Source organism: Podarcis gaigeae (genome assembly GCF_964106915.1).
Source record: "Podarcis gaigeae genome assembly, chromosome: 5".
Taxonomy (NCBI): domain Eukaryota; kingdom Metazoa; phylum Chordata; class Lepidosauria; order Squamata; family Lacertidae; genus Podarcis; species Podarcis gaigeae.
In genome coordinates, this window is record NC_139681.1 from 2,997,719 (window position 1) to 3,018,411 (window position 20,693).

General features: G+C 44.4%; 1 protein-coding gene across 2 annotated transcripts in view; it reads right to left on the reverse strand.

Annotated features, from left to right (window-relative positions):
* Positions 1–3,135: 3,135 nt before the first annotated feature.
* Positions 3,136–20,693, reverse strand: part of FBLN1 (fibulin 1) — a 55,608-nt gene continuing 38,050 nt past the window's right edge. The window contains exons 16-18 of one of the 2 annotated variants that reach the window (XR_014564191.1): positions 19,537–19,668; positions 4,099–5,136; positions 3,136–3,762 (exon numbers count right to left, since the gene is read on the reverse strand). Coding sequence is in view for 1 of the 2 variants with exons in the window: in XM_083738749.1 (XP_083594875.1) it covers positions 4,997–5,136; positions 19,537–19,668 (272 nt within the window). In the remaining variant the exon portion in view is untranslated. Of the gene's footprint in view, positions 5,137–19,536; positions 19,669–20,693 lie in introns of both variants that reach the window. The other variant, XM_083738749.1, reaches the window with a different exon arrangement.

Consider the following 20,693-nt stretch of genomic DNA (forward strand, 5'->3'; position numbering starts at 1 on the left):
TCGACCCTCGGACCCTTGACTTCATTACTCCCTGCTTCCTGACCCTTTGATCCCTGGCTTCTGGACTCTTGTTCCTGCGCCCACCCCGTCATCTTGCCCCCGGTCCTGACGTCCTCAGCTGGGACTTTGATCGCCCGTAGACCGGACCGTGACACCCTTAATCTTTGGAGGCCAAACCGGGGGGGGGGGGGGGCTTCACAGAGCTGGATTCAAATCTGAAGGCCACAATCTCAGATAGACTAAGATTAGGTATACCCTGTGTTGTTTGTAGCTCTTGGGGCCTTCAGAAGTACAAAAGAAAGAGGAATCCAGAAGAGGGGTTCCAACAGAGCTGGGTTAACCACTAAGCAAAATAAGGGAGGGGGAGGTGCCACAAAAAAGTTTAATTGCCAGATTTTTAACATTAATTGTCACAAATTGCTCAGCTGAGTGTTCATTTTCTCAATTGAAGTACAGTCATACTTTGGAAGTCAAACGGAATCCGTTCTGAAAGTCTGTTTGACTTCCAAAACGTTCAGAAACCAAAGTACGGCTCCCAATTAGCTGCAGGAAGCTGTGCCGGACATTCGGTTTCCAAAAATCGATCGAAAATCACTTCTGGGTTTCAATCATTCAGGAGCCGATTTGTTTGGGAGCCAAGACATTTGGGATCCAGGGTACAACTGTATATTAAAAATCCCAACAGAACAACCATGCCACCAGGCAGGCTGAATGCCTCATCTCTACTAAATATAGAAACAAATGTGTTATGTAAGATTAGTTTTGAGGATCTGATGAAAGATTTTGCAGTTTAAAAAGCAGGATATAAATAAATATAGATTAATAATAAAGAATATTACTTATAAGTATGATATGAATGATGTGATATGAAGATTCATATAGAGCCAAGATTGATAAGAGAAATCTGTGTGAGAGACAGAATAGAGTGCTTTTTCTCAGGCTGAGAAAGATGGGAGCTGTCCCAGGTAGGAGCTGGGAAGATGTGGATCACTGTTTGTGAATTGAAGATTAAGATGGAAGGTTGATAGAATATAAAATTTTGGGTTTGGGGGGCTGTTTCTCTCCTCCCTCTTTTCTTTTCCTTTCCCCCCTTTTTCCTCTTTTTAGATACTAGCTTTGTTTTATTTTTGTTATCCAAATACAAATAAAGTGGAAGTATACAAAAATAAACATTATTTTCCATCTTACTGAAGGTTTTGTTTTATTTCAAAAAATAAAATTTTATTTTACGGTTTATATCTTTCACTAGGTGCATTAGTGCATTGCCTATTTCTGCCTTATGTTGTGGCATCCAGTAGTTCAGGTTGTGCTACTGTAGTGCCTTCATTTAAAGGGGGCCTGACCAACAGAGAATTTTTACAGAACAATATAGAGCATCATGTTAACAGAAAAACAAGCTGAAATTGCAGTGACCAAAATAGTGGGTTAAATGCCATGGACAAATTCATGGATACGTGTTTTCCCATTAGACCCACTCAAATTACTGGCATTTATAAATAACAACAAATACAAATAATCTTATTATATCTTTGTGGAATTTGCCATTACTGTACTTTAAATCAAAGATGGACTTAAAACAGATGAATATTTTGCCCTTCTAAGCATTTTTAAATAATCTAATTTACTTTCTGGCACAATACATGGGCACAAACAAGTACAGTAAACGTTTAAAAATTTTGATCAGCCTATCTACTTAGGACATCAGAATAAAACTGCTTGCAATTGTAAAATAATATTTTTAAAAGTATGTTACTTCCCAGGAACATGCTGTTTTCAAGGCCCTTTTCCATTATGTATTATTTGGTTAGAAAAGAAGAAGGGTGGGGGGGAGAATGATGTACATTACAGTAATTGATTGGGAGTGATCCCAAAATGTTACAAATCTCTATCCTAATTAAGTAAATACACATATTAAAATAAATAAGTCAGCATGTAAACCGCAATTAAGAAATGCAAATGGAACAAGATACTGGGGGGGGGGGGGAGACCTCTCTAGGGTCTCAGGAATAAGGTTTTCCAAGTCCTGTTAATTAAAAATAAGCACAGCCCTTCTGCTATACATTAAACTGTTCATTTGCTTTTGAATATTTTTTAATTTAAAAAAATCTAAAGAAATAGTAGATCTAGGTTACTACGTATCTCAAGTAGCTGGGAATTATCTTCATTTGGTTCACCGGTGACCTGAGCATAGGATGTATTTTCTTTTTTATATATAAAAAAAGCTGGCTACTATAGGAGCAAGTATTGCCTTGAAATTCTGGCACGTGTGAACATGAGCTTCAGGGACCCCAGAAATTCCATGCAAGCAGATAATGCTCTGTACACTTCAATCTAGCAAGCAATGCTCTGTATGTACACCCTCACTGTCCCAGCATGGTCATAAGATATACTTCTAGCTTCAGTGTCCTCTAAAGCTTTTAAAAGAAAGATGCAGCTTGCTCACTTGCAAGACTCTCCTCACAAGATTGGTTTGCTTGGAGGGGGGGGGTGTTTGTTTCCAACGACCAGAGGTGGTACCATCTTCTTGGTGACGGAATGGAAGTCAGCCCAGCTGGCTCCTCCTACTCTAGATGTCCAGCCTCCCCTGTTGCTAGGAAATATTTCCACTCCACAAAATGGGCAGAACGGGGAACAGTGGAACTGCCTCCCCTTCTCTAGTATCTACAAGAAAAGAGGTAGGGTCCCCATCCTCCCTCTCAGGCTGCTCCCTGCCAAGGACATTCTCTGCACCAGTGTTTTTCAAACTTGGGTTCTCAGCTGCTGTTGAACTACAACTCCCATCATCCTTGACTACTGGACTTGCTAGCTAGGGATGATGGGATTTGTAGTCTAACAACAGCTGAGGGCCCAAGTTTGAGAAACACTGCTCTGCACCTACTGCTCCACATCTGCCTGGTCAGACCAATAGACCATGGATGGATGGCAATCTTCAGAGGTTCCACTAATGATTCTTAATGTTAACTTCTGTTTTAATTCTCTCCCTCACTTCTCTCTCTCTCTCTCTCTCTCTCTCTCTCTCTCTCACACACACACACACACACACACCCCTTAACTCTTGACTGCTTATTCCTTATGATGCACATTGTGAATATTCAGTTATATTGTTAAAATTAAGGGAACTTGGATGAACAACTGTTAAAAAAAGAAAAAGTTTATTTTCCTAAAAACGATACATGGTTGAGAGAAACTGTAGATACAAACAACACTCATTTATTGAGTTTCATTAGATTATTGGGTCATACTTCAGTATGATACATAAGAAGCCTCATACACAATTGCTCCAACCCAGCAAGAAGCCTTCCTGTGTGCATAATGGTGGCCTAAATCCATGCTCACCTGAGCCCTGGTGGGAGGACTCCTTGGGATGTGCCTCAGTGTGATGTCCACCCACATCTGCAGCCTATCACTGCAACTGGATTGGGTCCTTCACCATGACTAATTTTAAAAATAATTTTAGCTTCTAAAACACCAATCCCAATCTAGTATGTATCCACAATAGGGACATACTGTTTCTATGTACATATCTCTGCTGCTGGATCATGGCATAAAGGTTTCGAATTACTTGGTTCCACTGCACTGTTGATTTCATTCTAGTTTGTCACCAAAGAAATGGGGATCTCAAAAGCCACTAAAAGTAGTATAGTCTACAGGATGGGAGTCAGAACCTGCCATCGCTGGACAGCTGTCAGGGGCACCGCACTCTGGAAGGGCCCCCTCCTTTTCTAGCCTAAGAGGCATATCTGGGATCTACAATGCCTTGAGCTGTTAACGCCTTTGGGGATCTTGCAGATTAAGGAGTACCAAATTCACGCATTTCCCTCTTCAGTTCTAAACCTTCAGGATGCACAGCTAAAAGAAGATGGAGAAAGGGCCTGCAGCCCTACCTTAGGCAAGCTCAAAAAAGATTATTGCTTGTTCCTGTTGCACTTTTTTTTTTTTTTGCTTTAAGCAGGAGGCTCTCCTGCCATATCACAGACTGCTTTTGAAACTCTCCTCTGTTTTAAAAGCAGACTGCATTGTGACATGAGGGGTTGCTGTTTGGGGGAAAACCCAAAGTGCCATTTGGACTTTGGATCCAAGACAATGAATCATGAGCACATCCTTCTCTTAGCGGCTGATTTCACATCAGGTACCACATGTTAAGTGACATTTTCCCCAATACTGGGGTCATTTAGCCCCTCCATACCTTGGCATATACAGTGTTTATTTTTCTACCATTTACTTTAGTTGGGGCCTACCTGATGCTAATGCCTTTTAATGAAACTTTCAGATTAAAAAACCCCAAAATACACACTTATTTTGAAGCACCAGAGAACTCCACCCACCCGCCCCACTCATTGCAAGAGAATATATGTGGAATATGTGTGGCGGAGGGGTCATTTTCGAGGTCAGTTATGCCCAGTGCTATTTTCCTAAAAGAAGAGGTGCCAGAACTCACAAAAACCGCCTCCCTTGTTCTCTTATAACGGCATTGGTGCCGACCTGAGAGGTGCCGGAACTGAGCTGAACAAAAGCCCTGGTTGTGCCCCAAATTCATCAGAGGTGATTTCTGGATTTTTACAATGAAAAAATTAATTTGATAGCCAGGCAAGGTATTCAAAAGGTGGAAGTAGGGAGGGTGAGGGCAGGCAAGGCTCTGATCCTGCAAAATCTTGCACGCAGCACCCTGCCTAAAAGACCTCAACAAAACCGAATTTAAAACCCCATAGAAGGACAGGGAGCTGGACACACTACTTATTTGTATATACAATCCAGCTAGATCAGACTCAAAGGTTATTGCTCCATCCTACTTCTATTTTAGATAGTTTGCTATTGGTCCTTTAATTAAACTATAAACCAGAAATGTTACTTGAAAAGAAAGCTATTTGGTCTCACTCCCAACCCCAACCCCCATCTCACCCCTCCCTGACCCAAAAGGTCTGCATAACGTTTCTATGAGTTTGTGGTAGAGTTTCACTTGGAAGCTCTCCTGCTTCCACCCAGGTGGCGAGGTGGATCAGAACCAGTACTCCGAAACAAAGATGTGCACGTTGACAACGTTGCGGTGTGAGACAACCCCTCCAATGACGTAGTTCATCTCCAGCTTCAAGGTAGCATGGAAGGGGCCAATGATGGGTTTCACCTGGCGAACCACACCTGTGGGTTGAGGAGGAGGAAGAAGAATTAGTGCCACAAATATAACTGGGCTCAGCTCTGCCATACTAATGCCCTTAGTCCTTCCGGTCAGGTCATTTCCCACAAGGGATGTGGCTATTCCATTCTGTGGCCTTTGGGTTATGGAGTGTCACAAGCTTCCAGCCTATCTCCCAGGCTGTGCAACAGGCCATAGTCATCATGCATGTCCTGGTCGCAGAATTATAGAAGAGTCGTGTTGGGAGGGACCACCAAGGGTCATCTAGTCCAATCCCCTGCAGTTCAGGAACCCCTTCAGGTTAGATACCTGTAATATTCTGTAGGAAAACCTACCTTTGGAGGCAAGTTTGAAAACTTCAGTTTGCCTACAATGCGACTACCAGGGTGTTGACAGGAAGAATGGGGCCTTTAGGAGAGGTGTTCTGCTGTTTTAGCAGTCTGTTTCAGAGGACTGGTTTTTATTTTAAAGCAATTTGGGGCCAGAGGATCTTAAGAACTGCTCCCAACCACATGAAATGACACGGTCATGAAGATCAATTCATTGATGCCCTGCTCCAGGTGGTGAAGACGAGAAGCTGTGGCAGCAAGGAAGTTTAGAAGACACCATGGAGAAAAATGCCACTATGAATGTAGTTTCTAAAGAGAAGGGTCGGCTGAATATGCTGCAAACAAAGAGGCATTTGCAGATGTGTTCACAATGCCTCTGAGAGCACCTGTGAGGTGGCTTCTCGCCCTTCGCACCCCAGGCTAAAACCTTCGTCTTCCATGGTTTCTTTGGGCGAGTTTTGCTGGTCCTCATCTCCAGCATAATAAGGCCTAAGTAGATGTAGAATGTAGGGACGCAGGTGGCGCTGTGGGTTAAAGCCTCAGCGCCTAGGACTTGCCGATCGAAAGGTCGGCGGTTCAAATCCCTGCGGCGGGGTGCGCTCCCGCTGCTCGGTCCCAGCGCCTGCCAACCTAGCAGTTCGAAAGCACCTCCGGGTGCAAGTAGATAAATAGGGACCGCTTACCAGCGGGAAGGTAAACGGCGTTTCCGTGTGTGGCTCTGGCTCGCCAGATGCAGCTTTGTCACGCTGGCCACGTGACCCGGAAGTGTCTCCGGACAGCGCTGGCCCCTGGCCTCTTAAGTGAGATGGGCGCACAACCCCAGAGTCTGTCAAGACTGGCCCATACGGGCAGGGGTACCTTTACCTTTACCTTAGATGTAGAATAACCAAATTAACCAAATCCAGAAACGTGTCTACCTCATGGAGGCTGTACACAAAGTGAGCGGCTCAGAGGTTGAGAAAGTATTAAAGTCACTGTTTTTTTTCTTTTTCTTAAGCACATAGGGATGTTAATGGGCTTTGTTTTCTTCCTTATACAAAAAGAAAAAGTTCAAGTTTGCTCTCCACTACCACAAGTGATGAAAAGTTCCACGGACCGTGTAGCAGAAGATTTTTGTTTGCTTGTAATATGTGCTTTATTTACAGTGCAAAAGCACAACACGGTAGAGGAGCTGACCTTCCTTTGAGCAGATAGTGTAGCCCCTAATGATCCCTTTCACAGCTTCCTAAAGAAAGCAGAACCAGGCAAGGATGCTGCAGCTCCAGCAGCCAGCCAGCTCACGGCACGGCACAGCCTCTTTTTTCTTTTTCTCAGGCCATACTGGGGAAGGGAGAATGCCCCCAAACCATTTCCCTCTTGGCTCCAGAGTATGTCACTTTCTCAAACTTGGGTGGCATTTTAGCTAGCAATAAATTTTTAAACATTTATTATGAAAACTGTAGTGAATGTGAAAGATGCATTAATGGTACTCAACTCTTAAAGGTAAAGGGACCCCCGACCATTAGATCCAGTCGTGACCGACTCTGGGGTTGCGGCGCTCATCTCGCTTTATTGGCTGAGGGAGCTGGCGTACAGCTTCCGGGTCATGTGGCCAGCAGGACTAAGCCGCTTGTGGCGAATCAGAGCAGCACACAGAAACGCCGTTTACCTTCCCACCGGAGCGGTACCTATTGATCTACTTGCACTTTGACGTGCTTTTCAACTGCTAGGTTGGCAGGAGCAGGGACCGAACAATGGGAGCTCACCCCGTCGTGGGGATTTGAACCGCCGACCTTCTGACCGGCAAGCCCAAGAGGCTCAGTGGTTTAGACCACAGCGCCTCCTGCGTCCCTACTCAACTCTAACATCTGCCTAATTAGGCAGCCCTTTAAAAGAAGTTTCCACCATTTATTCATAGAGAGATATTGGACTGGGAAAGCTCTTAACCCACCCACTTGTTGCACATTTCAAGGTTTGTGTTTTTCAAGGCCAGCCCTCCCATGAGGCAGACTGAAGCATCTGCCTCAGGCAGCAGAATCTCAGTAGAGCACACACCCCCACAGGCCCCCATCCGCCATCAATGGAGAAGCAGCAGTAGGTTGTGGCAAGATCTTGCAAGAGCCCCGCAAAATCTCATGAGATCCTAAAGAGCTCTTGCGAGATCTCACAGGACTCTGCTCAAGATCTTGCTGCTGCTGTCTTTTCTCACATCTCACTTTTCTGGCAGTGGCATGGGTGCCTCTTCCCACCCGCACCCCCACAAGGGGAGAGCCCTACTTCCAGAACCTGGAAGCCACCTCTGCACCATCCTGGTAAGCAAGCCAGGGTGGGGGGCACCTTACCATTTGAATCTCAGGTGCCAAAATAGGATAGGCCACCCCTGGTACTTTCCTCTGTATAAAATATACTGTGCACAATGGAAACAAGCAACTAAACTTGGAAAAAGACTGTAGCTTTAGAGAAGCTTTGATTGCCACAATGAACACCAATGTTCCTTTCCTTTCATTGTTAAGTTGGGATAAGCAGATTTTTGAAATAATTTAAGAAGAAAAAACCCCACAAAATCCATTTACCAGAAGCTGCAACAGGGGGTTGCAGGTGCTGTCTTATTGATTATTGAGTTTAATAATAAAAAGAAATTTAAATGTTATTTGTAAGCTGCCCAGTGGATATTTATTGCTGGCTGGTCATATATATTGTTGGGTGACTATTTTATATATAGTTGCATATAATCTGCCTTTCAAACTGCTTTCTGCTATGAAACCCCCAATATTCTGGGCTCTGGCCTGTGGTTGCCTGACAGCATCTTCTGCTTCTCTCCCTGCAGTTTGCTGCCCTCCGACATGAACAGAACACATGGCTGACTGTCTCCTACACTGTCAGTTTCTGAAAGTGCAAAATACAGAATAAGGAAGGGTCACATATTCAAAACCTCTGCTGAGCTGAACATTTTGGTATAGAATTGCTTCTTTCAGTTATTAGAATCCAACAGTGCCATTTAATTTGGAAGGAAACGTACAGTTTAAGGAAGGATTATTTGATATGTGTCCCATTTAGATCTTAGTTGAGGTCATGTTTCAAAAGTGGAGAGCTCGGCAGCGTGTATGGCATTCCAGAAGCAGTCTCCTACCAATTCCCTAAGAACACATTGGCTTAGGATCTGATGGGAGAGATAAACGTTTGCTTATGCCAGCTGTCAGCACCCTTTTTTCTGAATGCCGTGATGACCTTAGAGTTTTGTCCTACTTAAATACTGACTAATATCTTCAGCATGCTGAGAAATAGCAGACTTTTCACCACATTCATTTTGCTTGCCATATTCCATAAACACACCTCTCTTTTTAAGCATCCTTTCCCCCCAGTCCCTAAAATGTTACAGATAAGATTCATTTCCTTGGACGGATTCCCCTCCCTTATAAAATGGACTTGTATTGGCAGGAACTGAGACGGGGGGTGGAGGGTTAGGGAATCTCCCTGGAATACAGCCCTGGCTATGGAAGCGTGTTCTCTCTTTGGCATTATCTTCTATCCTATAACACATGAATCCATAGGATGCAATCATTTAATTCAGACAATTTCTTTCCCACTCTGCATATACCCTGGTCAGTAGGCAAGATTGGGCCCCTCCTTGATCCAGTCAGAGATGAAGCAGCCATGGCTTCTCCTGTCTATTCCTCCTCTGTTCTTGTTATCCTGTTATCCTCTCCTGCCTGACATCTTGCTTATTGCAATATTCAGGATACTGGAGTGGAGGCGGGTCAAGCTGGAAGAGACATGGCTGCCTAGCATATATTTTGGAGGCAGATTTGGAGTCCTAGTAGAATAGCAACTCATTTTTCATCAGGGCTTTGTTTGAAACTACACAAAGGCTGAAAGGTCAGCAAAAATCAGATCACCCCCCCCCCCTCCGAAAAAACCACCACTAGTGTGAACTGGGAAATGGAATATATATCAAATAATCTTTCCTTAAACACCACTGTTGGATTCCAATAACTGAAAGAAGCAACTCTGTACCAAAATGTTCAGCTCAGCAGAGGTTTTGAAGATGTGAACCTCTGTTATAGCATCAACACTGGGGACAAGCTAAAGAGGTTAAAGAGTCCTGGTAGCCCATTGGCAGCCAGTGCAATACTCTGCCAATTGGGGTCGTGCAATGCCACCTTGCTGCCCCAAGCAGCAAATGGGCAGTGTCCTTGTAGCGACTGGTCTTCAAGGGAAGTCCAATGTAGAGGGCATCTCAGAAATACAACCGGGAAGTTCTCAGAGGCTGGATTACTGTAGCCAAGTTACCTCCATCTAAATCTGAAACTGGGCATAGGCTCTCCTCCCAGTGAGGCCACATGGACTTCCAGTGACAAGGTGGGTCTCTTTATCAAGGCCCAATTCAAGGTGCATAATGACCTAAAGAGCTTAGACCCAAAGTACTTTATCTGGTGGCGTCTCTCACACCTGTCAACCCAGGTTCTCAGATCTGATGGGGAGCCCTGTAGGACATTCTCAGGGGCAGCACCCTGTCTGCAGAATTCCCTCCCTGTACAGATCTGGTGGCCCCAAACTGATTTTCATTCAAGTGACAGCGAAAAACCTATTTATTTGCACAGGCCTTCAGATCATAGAGTGTCCTTACTGAAGGGCGGGGGTCCTCTGGTCTAATGGAGCCCCTCAGGCCTCCTCACCTGGCCCATAAGGCCATTTTTGGCCCATACCACAGCCCAGCTGATCTTCACCTGATCACTGGGTCTTGCAAAGCCTCTTGCAAAGTGCTCCACAAGACCCAAGTATCAGCTGGCACTTGGTTCTTTCAGAGCACTTTGCAAGCTGCACATTTCCCCACATAGTTTGATTTCAAACCATAGAGCTGAAAAAGGGTCACTGGACATCACCATCAGGTGACTGATAGTTGGATAACCCCACTCTTCTGTCAGTTTTGACCCACAGCGATAGGGGAGACAATCTGCTTCCACACCCCTGTCCTACTGAGTCAATTGCAGCACTGATTACTTTATGCCTTTGATTACTGTGTTATGTGGGACTGTATTACATACCCCTCAACTGTCCTGTTTTAAGGGGGACATCCAGGAATCACAGAAGCCAATCCCAGCTTCTGTTTGCATCCTGAGATTTCCCATTTTTTGTTGTGGTGCAAGCCAGCAGGGTCTCACCAGAGCTCCGGGGCATCCTACTGATGAGCGCCAGAACGCTTTTCATTCCAGCACTCTGACACTTGGCAAAGGTCCAGTGCCAAAGGTCCAGTGCTTGGGCACAACCCTGCTGATACAGTTACATGCACTGAAGTTTCACTTTCTGTGCTATGTCAGTTGCTGTGTCAAAGCAAGCGGGACAACATCGCTCTCCTGTCAACAGGGACATTCCAGGCTGGGATGCTGCATCTGTCAACCATGCTGACAGAGCAGCAGGATCAGACCTGCCTTTATTCAGACACAGCCTGCCACTCTACCTGCAACAGGGCAAGGCAAGGGCCCTTGGGCCCAGCATGCAGCCTCATCTGAGGACGCACATCAGTGGAACTTGACAAAACTGCACTGGAACTCTGGTATACAAATGTTACAAAGCTCAGTGAGTAACTCTTGCTTCGTGAAGGTGCCAAGATGCATATTTCCTGATACAGTCATGTGAATCTCAAGGGCTTGTAAGGCTCCCTTCAAGGCAAGCATGACAAACACCATCATCCTAGTGCCTGGTCTTGAAGAACCAACCCTGGCAAAAATACTGGATAAAGAGGGGAGACCAGGGCTCAGAGTTTGAAGGCTCACTCTGCCACACTTCTGGTCTGAGGTCAGTCACAAGGCACTTCCAAACCATCACTCTCTTTGCGTGAAGGCATTCACACACCGACAAATTGGTGATTGGCAGGTCTCATGCAACAAACCCACTTCTCCCAAAGATTGGACTAGACTGTGGGAGTGAGGCACACATGTGTCAGGTCTCACAGTGAGGGGCCAGAACCAAAAGTGGGAGGGGGGAGAGAGAGAGAGAGAGAGAGAGAGAGAGAGAGAGAGAGAGAGAGAGAAATGGGCATTTTCTGCTGAGCTTGATATAAAGGTTGTTGGTTTTCTTGACTAATAACTTTCGGCTCATCCACACTGAAGTTTAATGTGGAGCTGAAGCTTCCTGTGTCTCTTCTATTCTTATTCTTAAATATCCTTCTCATGAAATCCTCCTCATTCAAGTGACAGCCACAATTCCGCTCTGATAAATCTGAATTATCCCAATCCGTGAATAATTGCATAAGGGCAGAAAAGTCAATACAAAATTGCACGCTGCATGTGGTGTAGGTGTGGGGTTTTCTTACATGTGTGGTGATGCTTTCCTGCCACACAGCCTGCTACCAAACCCACTACTTCCATTTGGTTTTCATTAGCCAAAGGGAAAGGATACAGCCTTCCTTTTCTCACTGGCTGTTGCTGGAGGCACATCCATGATGTTTCTATTTTTAAAGCAGCTCTTTTGCACAGAACTGCTCTTGCACAAAAAGGGAAAATAAAATTTGGCCTTGCAGGAGGTGGCAAAGAAAGGAAGCAGCAGCCATAAAGGAAATTTTTCTAAAGATGTTTTATAGATGGTACATAACACCTAGCAAAATATTCAAGATGTATAAAACAAAATCCAAAATGTGTTGGAGGTGTAATCAAGCAGAGGGGACGCTGCTACACATGTGGTGGACCTGTAATAAAATTAAGAGCTTCTGGGATATGGTATATGATAACCTGAAGAAAATATTTAAACAAACCTTTATAAAAAAAGAGACAGAAGCTTTTCCGCTGGGCATATTAGACTCCAATATTGCAAATGAAAATAAGAGAATATTCCTGTATGCAACATCAGTAGCGAGAATCTTAATTGGAAAAAAGAGATAGTACCAACAAAAAAAGAGAGGCAAGATAAATTATTTGATTACCTTGAATTGGCCAAAATGACAGATACAATTAGGGGATGATCTAAACAAAAATTCCAAAAAGAATGGGGAAAATATAGAGATTATCTAACATTACTTGCTGCAAGTGCCAGGAGGGCGCTGGTTTTAAACTTAGCATTGTTTGTCTTCTCACTCTTCTCCTCATCGGGATTTCTGGTACTGCAGACAGATGCTGAAGGTATTCTTGTGGCTCATTTATGTTGCTGTAAGATATAATTACATTTCCCTCCCTCTTGCCCGCCTTCAAAATATGTCAGCCCCTCAGGCAGTTCACCTTCATGTCTGGTTTCTGCTTGTATTTTGTATCACTTAGCCAGTTTGCTAATAACCTTGCATCTTAAACTTAAAAGAGCCATTCTGTTGTTTAACTCATTCCTCGCAAATACTCCTGAGCTGGCAATATGCGGAGCTGCAGAGCATCGTCCCAGAATCTAGACCTGGAATCCAGCACAGGATCCCTGAGGCCACTAGATCTGAAGTGAAGCAAGCAGATCACTTGAACTATACAAAAGCAGGAGCCAGGGACCTATTCTGGAAAGACTGGCCAACCAAAAGGCTAAATGTTAGCTGCCAATTGCATCAGTTGATGTTGCAGACCCCTGTTTCCTTCTTGTGCCAAAAGTGGACTCTGACATCTTAGCACACACAGTCCATGTCAATTAGATGGGACAACGCTCTTAATGCAGCATTTGTGTTTGCATTCATGTCTCACTCAACTTTCTGGATTTACTAATTTTCTTCACCATACCGTGAAATATTTTGCTTTGGTTAGTTTGGTTGCACTAATTGGGACATAATTAATAAAAATGTGTTGGGCCATATTCAACTGAATCATACCGCTAGTGGAAGCCAGTGCAAGGATTCCCACTAGTGCAACAGGACTTCCCCTCCTCCTGCCCCCCACGCCATCTCTAAATCTGCTCTGGAGGGTGGGGGGAACCCCAAGAACAGATTAAGGGGGCACGTGGGGAGAGGAGAGAGGGAGAAAATTACACAACACAAGAAAAATCCTTGTGCTGATGGAACATTAGCCTTAAGCTGAATATGGAATTTGGAGAGTTCAAACCACACTGCACGTATTGCAAAGAATCTTGTGGCACCTTAAAGACACAGCCTTGCTGCACATTATTTAGTGTCATTTCAGCTTTGGCACAGTACATGGGAACATAAAAACTGCTGGATTGGCCAAAGGCCCATCTAGTCCAGTGTTATTTTTCGAACGGTGGTCAGGTTGACTATTTCGGAAGTTTACAGGAAAGGCATAAAGGCAACACCCACGTCTTTTTGACAGTGTATTCAGCTCTACTACCTCTGAACGTGGAGGTCCCATCTGTCATAGCTAATATCCATTGATAGACCTATCCTTTTTAAAGAACCTCATCACCACTGCCATATCTCACAGCTGTGGACCATCCAAACTAATCACACGTTGTGTAAAGAAGTGCTTATTTTTACCTGATTCCACTGCCAATCAATATAGCTGGGTAGCCCCAAATTCTAGTTTCAGGGGAGACACAAAGAGAGGGAGCGGAGGGTGAGGGAGAGCAGGATCCTGTTCATAACTGAATAGCATAGTCATGTCACCAAGGCTGTGGCAAGCACCACTCCTTGACCATTTCTTGGCTGTAAGCCGCACCATGGCGCACACCAGGCCACGTCTGTGTGGTTCAATTTACCAAGGAAAATAAAGGGCTAATCCAGAGGATTGGGCCTGGAAGCCATTGCACAATCCCTCCATCATTACCTAGAGATGAGAGCCCAGAATTTCTGAAGAACGAATCCTTTTCAGCTGCTGTGCATTCTAATCCCTGACCAAATTCCAAGAATAAGACTGGGGAAGGGGGCTTCTACATCATCTTTAAACCCTTTAAATGTAGGTTGGGGGGGGGGAGGTGAATAGACCAAGATACATTGCAGAGAATGTTAGTATTTAACCCTATTTAACCTCCACAAACTGTGGTTCTGTTGAAAATCATGGGTCCCCACTACTTAGCATTACATTTTAAAAAGCTCAGATGAGCAGCATCTTAGGCACTGAAAGTAATGCTTATGTTGCTGAAATATACTCGGAGTCGTGCAGTGATTTCATGCTCTTTATTGCAGCTTGTAAAAGAGTGATTGAATTCCCCCCCCCCCAAAAAAAAACCCTCAGGCTTTTATATACATTATTTACACAATTAGTCCCGTCTGATTGGCTGATTAACTTCCTCCTGGAGCCTGATTGGTCTTCTCCTGCAAGCCAATCAGTTGTTGCATTCTAGGATCCTACCTGCCTATTGTTCTAGGATCCAAGCTTAGTACATAACAGTTTCCTTTGTTCCAAGATTACGCAGTTCAAATATATTTGGGGATTTCACCTACTTTGTGCTATTTTTCATACATATTCCTTACTATACTCCATGATCAGCTGCTTTGGCAGCACAATCTTTTAAGCATTCCAGCTAATTTGGGGTCGCGTTAGGAATGGCGATGCCACAGAACAAAGCAAGTCTTGCCCCCAGTTTGGTCTTAGTCACACTTAGCTTTGATCTGCTCTTTCCAGGCATGTTCTGCTAGTTAAAGCTCCACTTCCAAGCACCCCTTTTCTGTTCCAGAGTTTCCCAGTCTTTAAAGCTGAATCAGAGCAAACAGGAATCCGTGGAAATCCTCAGCTGACATTTGCTCCAATTCGGTGGTAAAAAGTGGTGCATTGTGGGGAAAGCTCAGGGCAAGGGAAAAAAGCACTTGGACACAAAGCCTGCTAAGTGTGAAGAAGCCCTTTAACTCAGCTTCAGTTCAGCATCCCGCTCTCTATTCTGTGCCTTCTCTGCAGAATTAATACCTATGCACAGTTCTGGCTATGCAGATGAAGAGAGGAATAATTATTTTGCTGTGCTTTCATAAGGCTAATTGCAGGGCTTAATTTATGCCAGAGCACATCAGAGCACAGTGCCAGTATCTGTTTTTAGTGCCTAAACTGAACCCTGGAACAGTAAGGCACAAAACCAGATGGCCGTGGATGTAGAGGACCATTGACTCGCCACTGTCTCCTCTTGCTTTCGATAAATGCTCTCCTAATACAATTTTGGATTTGTCTGTCTACACTAAAAAGCACAAGTTTGAGAGGTTTACCACTATGTCCCCTGCTTTCTAGGCATGGGTCAGAGTGGTTTTCCTTTTGCCCCACCTCTTTTCCCTGGGAATAGCCACACTTGACCGCTGAATCGGAGCAAGCGTTGATCCAATTCAGTGATAAAAAGCAGGTTTTCCCAGTGAAAAGAGGCAGGATCATAGGAAGCTGGAAGAGCCCTGGGGTTTGATTGCTGCGGCAACACTGGGGAAAAGGGGTTCCAAAACACACTTGACATCTCCTTTTTCTAGAATGCCATATGCCTGCTATAGGGCCATTCTCCAAATGTGAGCCCCATCATAATATCCTGACGGTGCTGGTTTCAGAAAAAGTTTCCTACTAACAGCAATGTTCAAGGGCAAAATTTCATTTTCCATTAACCAAACGTAAGTGTAAGTGCCTGGTTGGGGCCGGGGGGGGGGGGGAGAGGAGAGAAAACATCCTGCAGTTGAATGCCCTGCCTGAACACAGGTGGTATTACAGAACCCCAACACAGAGCAGAGGGGAAAAGCTGCATAGTGCTCTCTAATACCCCAGGCTTTAATAGGACCTTTTTGTACAAGCTGAAAACGAATTCTTCACTGACAGCTGGTTAAAAGGTACAAGGGGGGGCGGACCTAAACAAAACAAAAAGGTATGTAGCAGAAAGTCTGTAAAAAGGCTTAAGGAGAACAAGCTGAGGCTTTACTTCTGTTTACCCTTTCCCCTAGTTCAGCCGTGATTTAAGGCTACAAGGAATATCTTGCAGAATGAACTGCTAAACTTTGGGGCTCCTTGCAAAGGGGCCAGCCAGGTCTCAGAACCCAAGCTTAGAAATCAGTAGGAGAATCCGGCACGTCTAGTTCTTTCCCAGCCTGGTACAGCATGTATATTGTGACCATCACCAGCCTAGGCTAAAGGGAGCTAAATTTTGAGGGCTTGGCTTTAAGGCCTTGCCTTTCATATTATCATAAATGCACAGATAAATCACAGCCAAAATTCACCAGGGCTTAGCCCCAGAAACTGTTTTCTGTGCCGAAGCTTAGAATATGGGGGGGCGGGGCGGGACCCAGACAGATAATTTTGCCAACCATAGTTGTATAGGTGTTCCCTATCTACTACCCCATTTCCATCAGGCTCTGCCCTGAGCCCCCAAATGTGGTGGGGTTTTGCCCACTGATCCCAAAGACAATATCTCTGGCCATTTGCTGTGTTGCACCCCTTCTTCCCTAGTTAGGCTCCAGAACTTTAACCATCGGAGCTTGGGAGACCTGGCAACCCCAGCTGGAAGGGGAGCTTGTCAGGCGAAGAGATTGAGCCATTTAAGCAAAAATACGAAAGAGTGATCCTCATACAGCAGAAAGCAATGAGACAGAACCTGAAATGTCTGTTTACATATTGGTATATATTGTAAACCAATGGTATGATAGTCATCTGGGCTTACAAAGCTCCTCTTTGTTCCCCTCTTTCAACCAGGGGAGCTCAGTGAGGAGGGCACAGAGTGGCCATTCTTCAAAGTGGCATCCGCATCGTGGAATGCACTCCCCAAGGAAACCAATCTCTCCTGCTCCCCTGCCCTTGAACAGTATTTTGCCATCAGGCGAAGACATTTGTGTTCTAAGGATGTTTCCTGTGGACTGATCTGGCTTGTGGGGCATTTTTCACTCAACAGGCTGCTGCTTTTTATTGTTGGCTTTTAGTAACTCTTAAGTACAAGGTTCCCCTGGAGGTTGTTACTGGTTTTCAGGAAGGATTCAGTTGCATTCTGGACAATATCAGTTTGTGCAATTAAAGTGGATTAAAGCACTCTAGTGCAGCAATCCACTGGGGGAGGGTACACCACCACCTTCCACAGTTAGAAAAGGGAGGAGGAAATGCATTAAAATGTATTGTGGGGAAATGATTGGTTGATGGGAAAATGTATAATCTCCCAACAAACCAATTGGAATGGATGTTCAATAAAGAGCAGGCATTGTATAACTGCTGCATAAAATCAGGATAAAGGCTCAGTAAACGGGTCACCTGAAGGAGCTGTTTATTTTCAACTTGTGCAGGTGCCTTGGGTGCCATTTATAGTGGTTAATGCAGATAAAAAGAACTACTCAAGATGTAAGAACTGCCTCTTCCCATGCCATGTGCTTCTCTTGCCCTCAGCATCAGAGATCTGATCATCATCTTCTCCTGCTGCTGACTGAATTTGCCAGACAGCCATGCGTGAAAGTGCTTTTTCAGTCTCTAGCTGCACCTCTATTGTACCTCCCAGGGAAGGGGGACAGCTACTGACATCTTTGCTTCTTTTCCTGGCTGGCAGCTCAGGAGAGTTTTGGAGAAATTGGTCCTTTGATCCTTACTATAGTTTTTCTGTCTGCTTTGTTCCGTTTGTTATCAGCTACTTGTGGATATCAAATTTTGGACAGAAATGTGGGGCAATTTTTAAACAGTAACTAAAATTTCAAGCCGTAGCTCAGCATTGCCCAACCTGGTGCCCCTCCAGATGTTGGGCTCCAGTTCCTGAGCCTGGAGGGCCACCGGCTGCTCTGCAAAGCCATGCAGATAACAGCAGGCCTGGTTTTCAAAGGTTTGGGATGGCAAAGCGTAGGGATTGGCATCCTGAGTGGAGCCCTTTTTTATCCTGTTTAAGCGAATTGTTGCCATTCACTTCTGTGGGGAAAGCTAAGGCCCTGGACTTGTGGGTGCTCTTGGTGCAGGGAGGGAAGCCTGACAAGAGACGCTGCGAGGAGAGACAAGGTTCAGGTCACAGAGAGAAATACCTTCTTCTCCGGAAGCACTCTCAAGTCCTTCCATTGACCACAATACAATAAAGAGCCCCACCCATCACAGCAAAAAGCAGGCCAGAAGCATATGAATAAGGAAAGTAAACAACCCCGTCCACCATTTTTACATAATCTTTATCATAAACACAAAACAACCCTCCAGTTATTTAACTGTCGTTTTCATCAACAAACTCTGTTTAAGACGTGGGAGCTTATAAGCCTGCATTAACATGTTGCCTCTTGGCATGCAGCCTCACATTTCTGCTCGATAAATTATGAAATAAACCTAGATTTATGTTACAAGGATTTGGGTTGCTACAAGACAGGAAAGCCAACAGCGCCACCTTCAGGCTGAGCTACAAAAGGGTCCTCTCTATGTTGTGTGTGGCAGCTATTTCACCCCAGTGCAGCTTCTAGCAATATTTATTCAAGAAACTAATATTCATATAAGTTCAAAGCAAAAATACAGAAGGACTCTTGTTATGTGACCATCATCGAGATAACTACTCCAACTCTTGCAATGTGCACAAAATAGCAGCCTGGTCTGCCCAGATACCACCAGCAGCAGCAGCAGCAGCAGCGACAACGTTAGTAGGAATAGTCACATTCAGTAGATATCTGCATCGCTTACACTGAAGCCTCTTAGGGAGGGTTACTGTTTCATTCTCGTTCTTGTCTTTATTGTGTGTTTTGTGTTTTTATCTTGTATTTTTATGCTGTGGACCGCCCTGAGATCTATGGATGAAGTGTGGCATACACAATTAATTAAGAATACACATATACAGCATAAAAATCCAATTTAAAATACAATTGCTTCTCAATAGCTAACCCCACCATCATCCTCAGGCTGGATGACCAATGAACGGAAGTGATTGGAGGTTTATTGCGGCAACATCTAGACAGCCACAGGTTTTCCTTCTCTAGATAATTGCAGATCACCATGCAGCTTCTTGTGTTGTTTTTGTTCAGTAACAATATTACGACAATTTAGGAAAGAGATACACATGCTTGAGCTTCTTCAGCTTTGCCTGTGTACTCCATACATTCACTTGGTGGCACTGAACAGAAAAATATCGTTGTTTTTCAAACAGGGGAGGCAAAAAGTATCATTTGATTTGATATTGTGATTTCATTTTTATTTCTTTAATTTGCTTGAAAGATGCCTTGTAGGATTTGTAACCCTAAAGGCTAGGTGTATATAATGTATAAATAAATAAAAATTAATAAAGGATGCAATAAGCCAATGTTTATTGATTATTTCCTTGAATTCAATAATAATAGGAGAACTTTTTCCTCACCCACAGTGATGCCATCCATGTAGCGCTTGATGATGTCAAAGGAATCCCGCAGATTTCCTTCAGTGATGTCAAATATGATGTCTGCCTGGTTGCCTGGGTATGCTGGCGTGATGGCTCGAAGGAAAATAATCTCTGAGGGGAAAGATACCGGAAGTAAACTAAAAATGGCAACAATAAAACATTTAAATCAGTGCAGTGCAACCTATTCAGCAATTGCAAGTCAGAAAAGTTAAAGCAGAGAAATAAAAAAGCAAGATTGAAGGTTGTCTTATCCTTCATGAGACTTACAGAAAAGTCTTGCTGGGGTGGAAGGGCAGGAGCTGCATTGGCCAGTGACTTAATACTGCAAGAGGAGTACTAAGACCCTGGAATGGCAGACCCTCATCCTGCAGCCTAGAACAGGGCTCAGCAACCTTTTTCAGCCCTGGGCCGCTCCACCGTCCCTCAGGCCATGTGTTGGGCTGGACTATATTGGGGGGGGGGTGAATGAATTCCTATGCCCCACAAATAACCCAGAGATGCATTTTAAATAAAAGCACACATTCTACTCATGTAAAAACATGCTGATTCCCAGACCATCCGTGGGCTGGATTGAGAAGGTGATTGGGCCGCATCCGGCCCCCGGGCCTTAGGTTGCCTCCCCCTGGCCTAGAACCTGCACAGGTGTGTTAATTAATTCCCTCCCCCCATCATCTGCAACTCTGCAGAACCATCTTGCCCTGAGGGGAGGAGAAAAAAAGCCATGACAGCCATTACAGCCTCTTCATGGTTTTTCAATTTTATTGTGTTTTTTGTAAAACAACAACTTCTACAACATTTTTTTCCATTTCATTGATACTTATTGTTGTAATAATATTATGTAAATCACTTTTTGAAGTCAGCCTGAAAAGGAGTACAGTATATTAATACCTGAAATAAAATAAAACCATAAAAGGAAGCAATTTAGGCATAGGTCCCCTGCTATATGACTGCTGTGCTACGTTCCAGCAGCAGGGGCATTGGGGGGGGGACTCTGGGGCGCAAACCCAGCAATGGGTCTGGAGGTCTGGGCTGCCCAGATGACCAGACCTTCTCAGCCTTGCTATGCATTCGGCTCTTAGCAATTCTTTCTGTAGGTGGAGCTTCTGGGATGTTTATCTCATAGGCTACTTCTACAG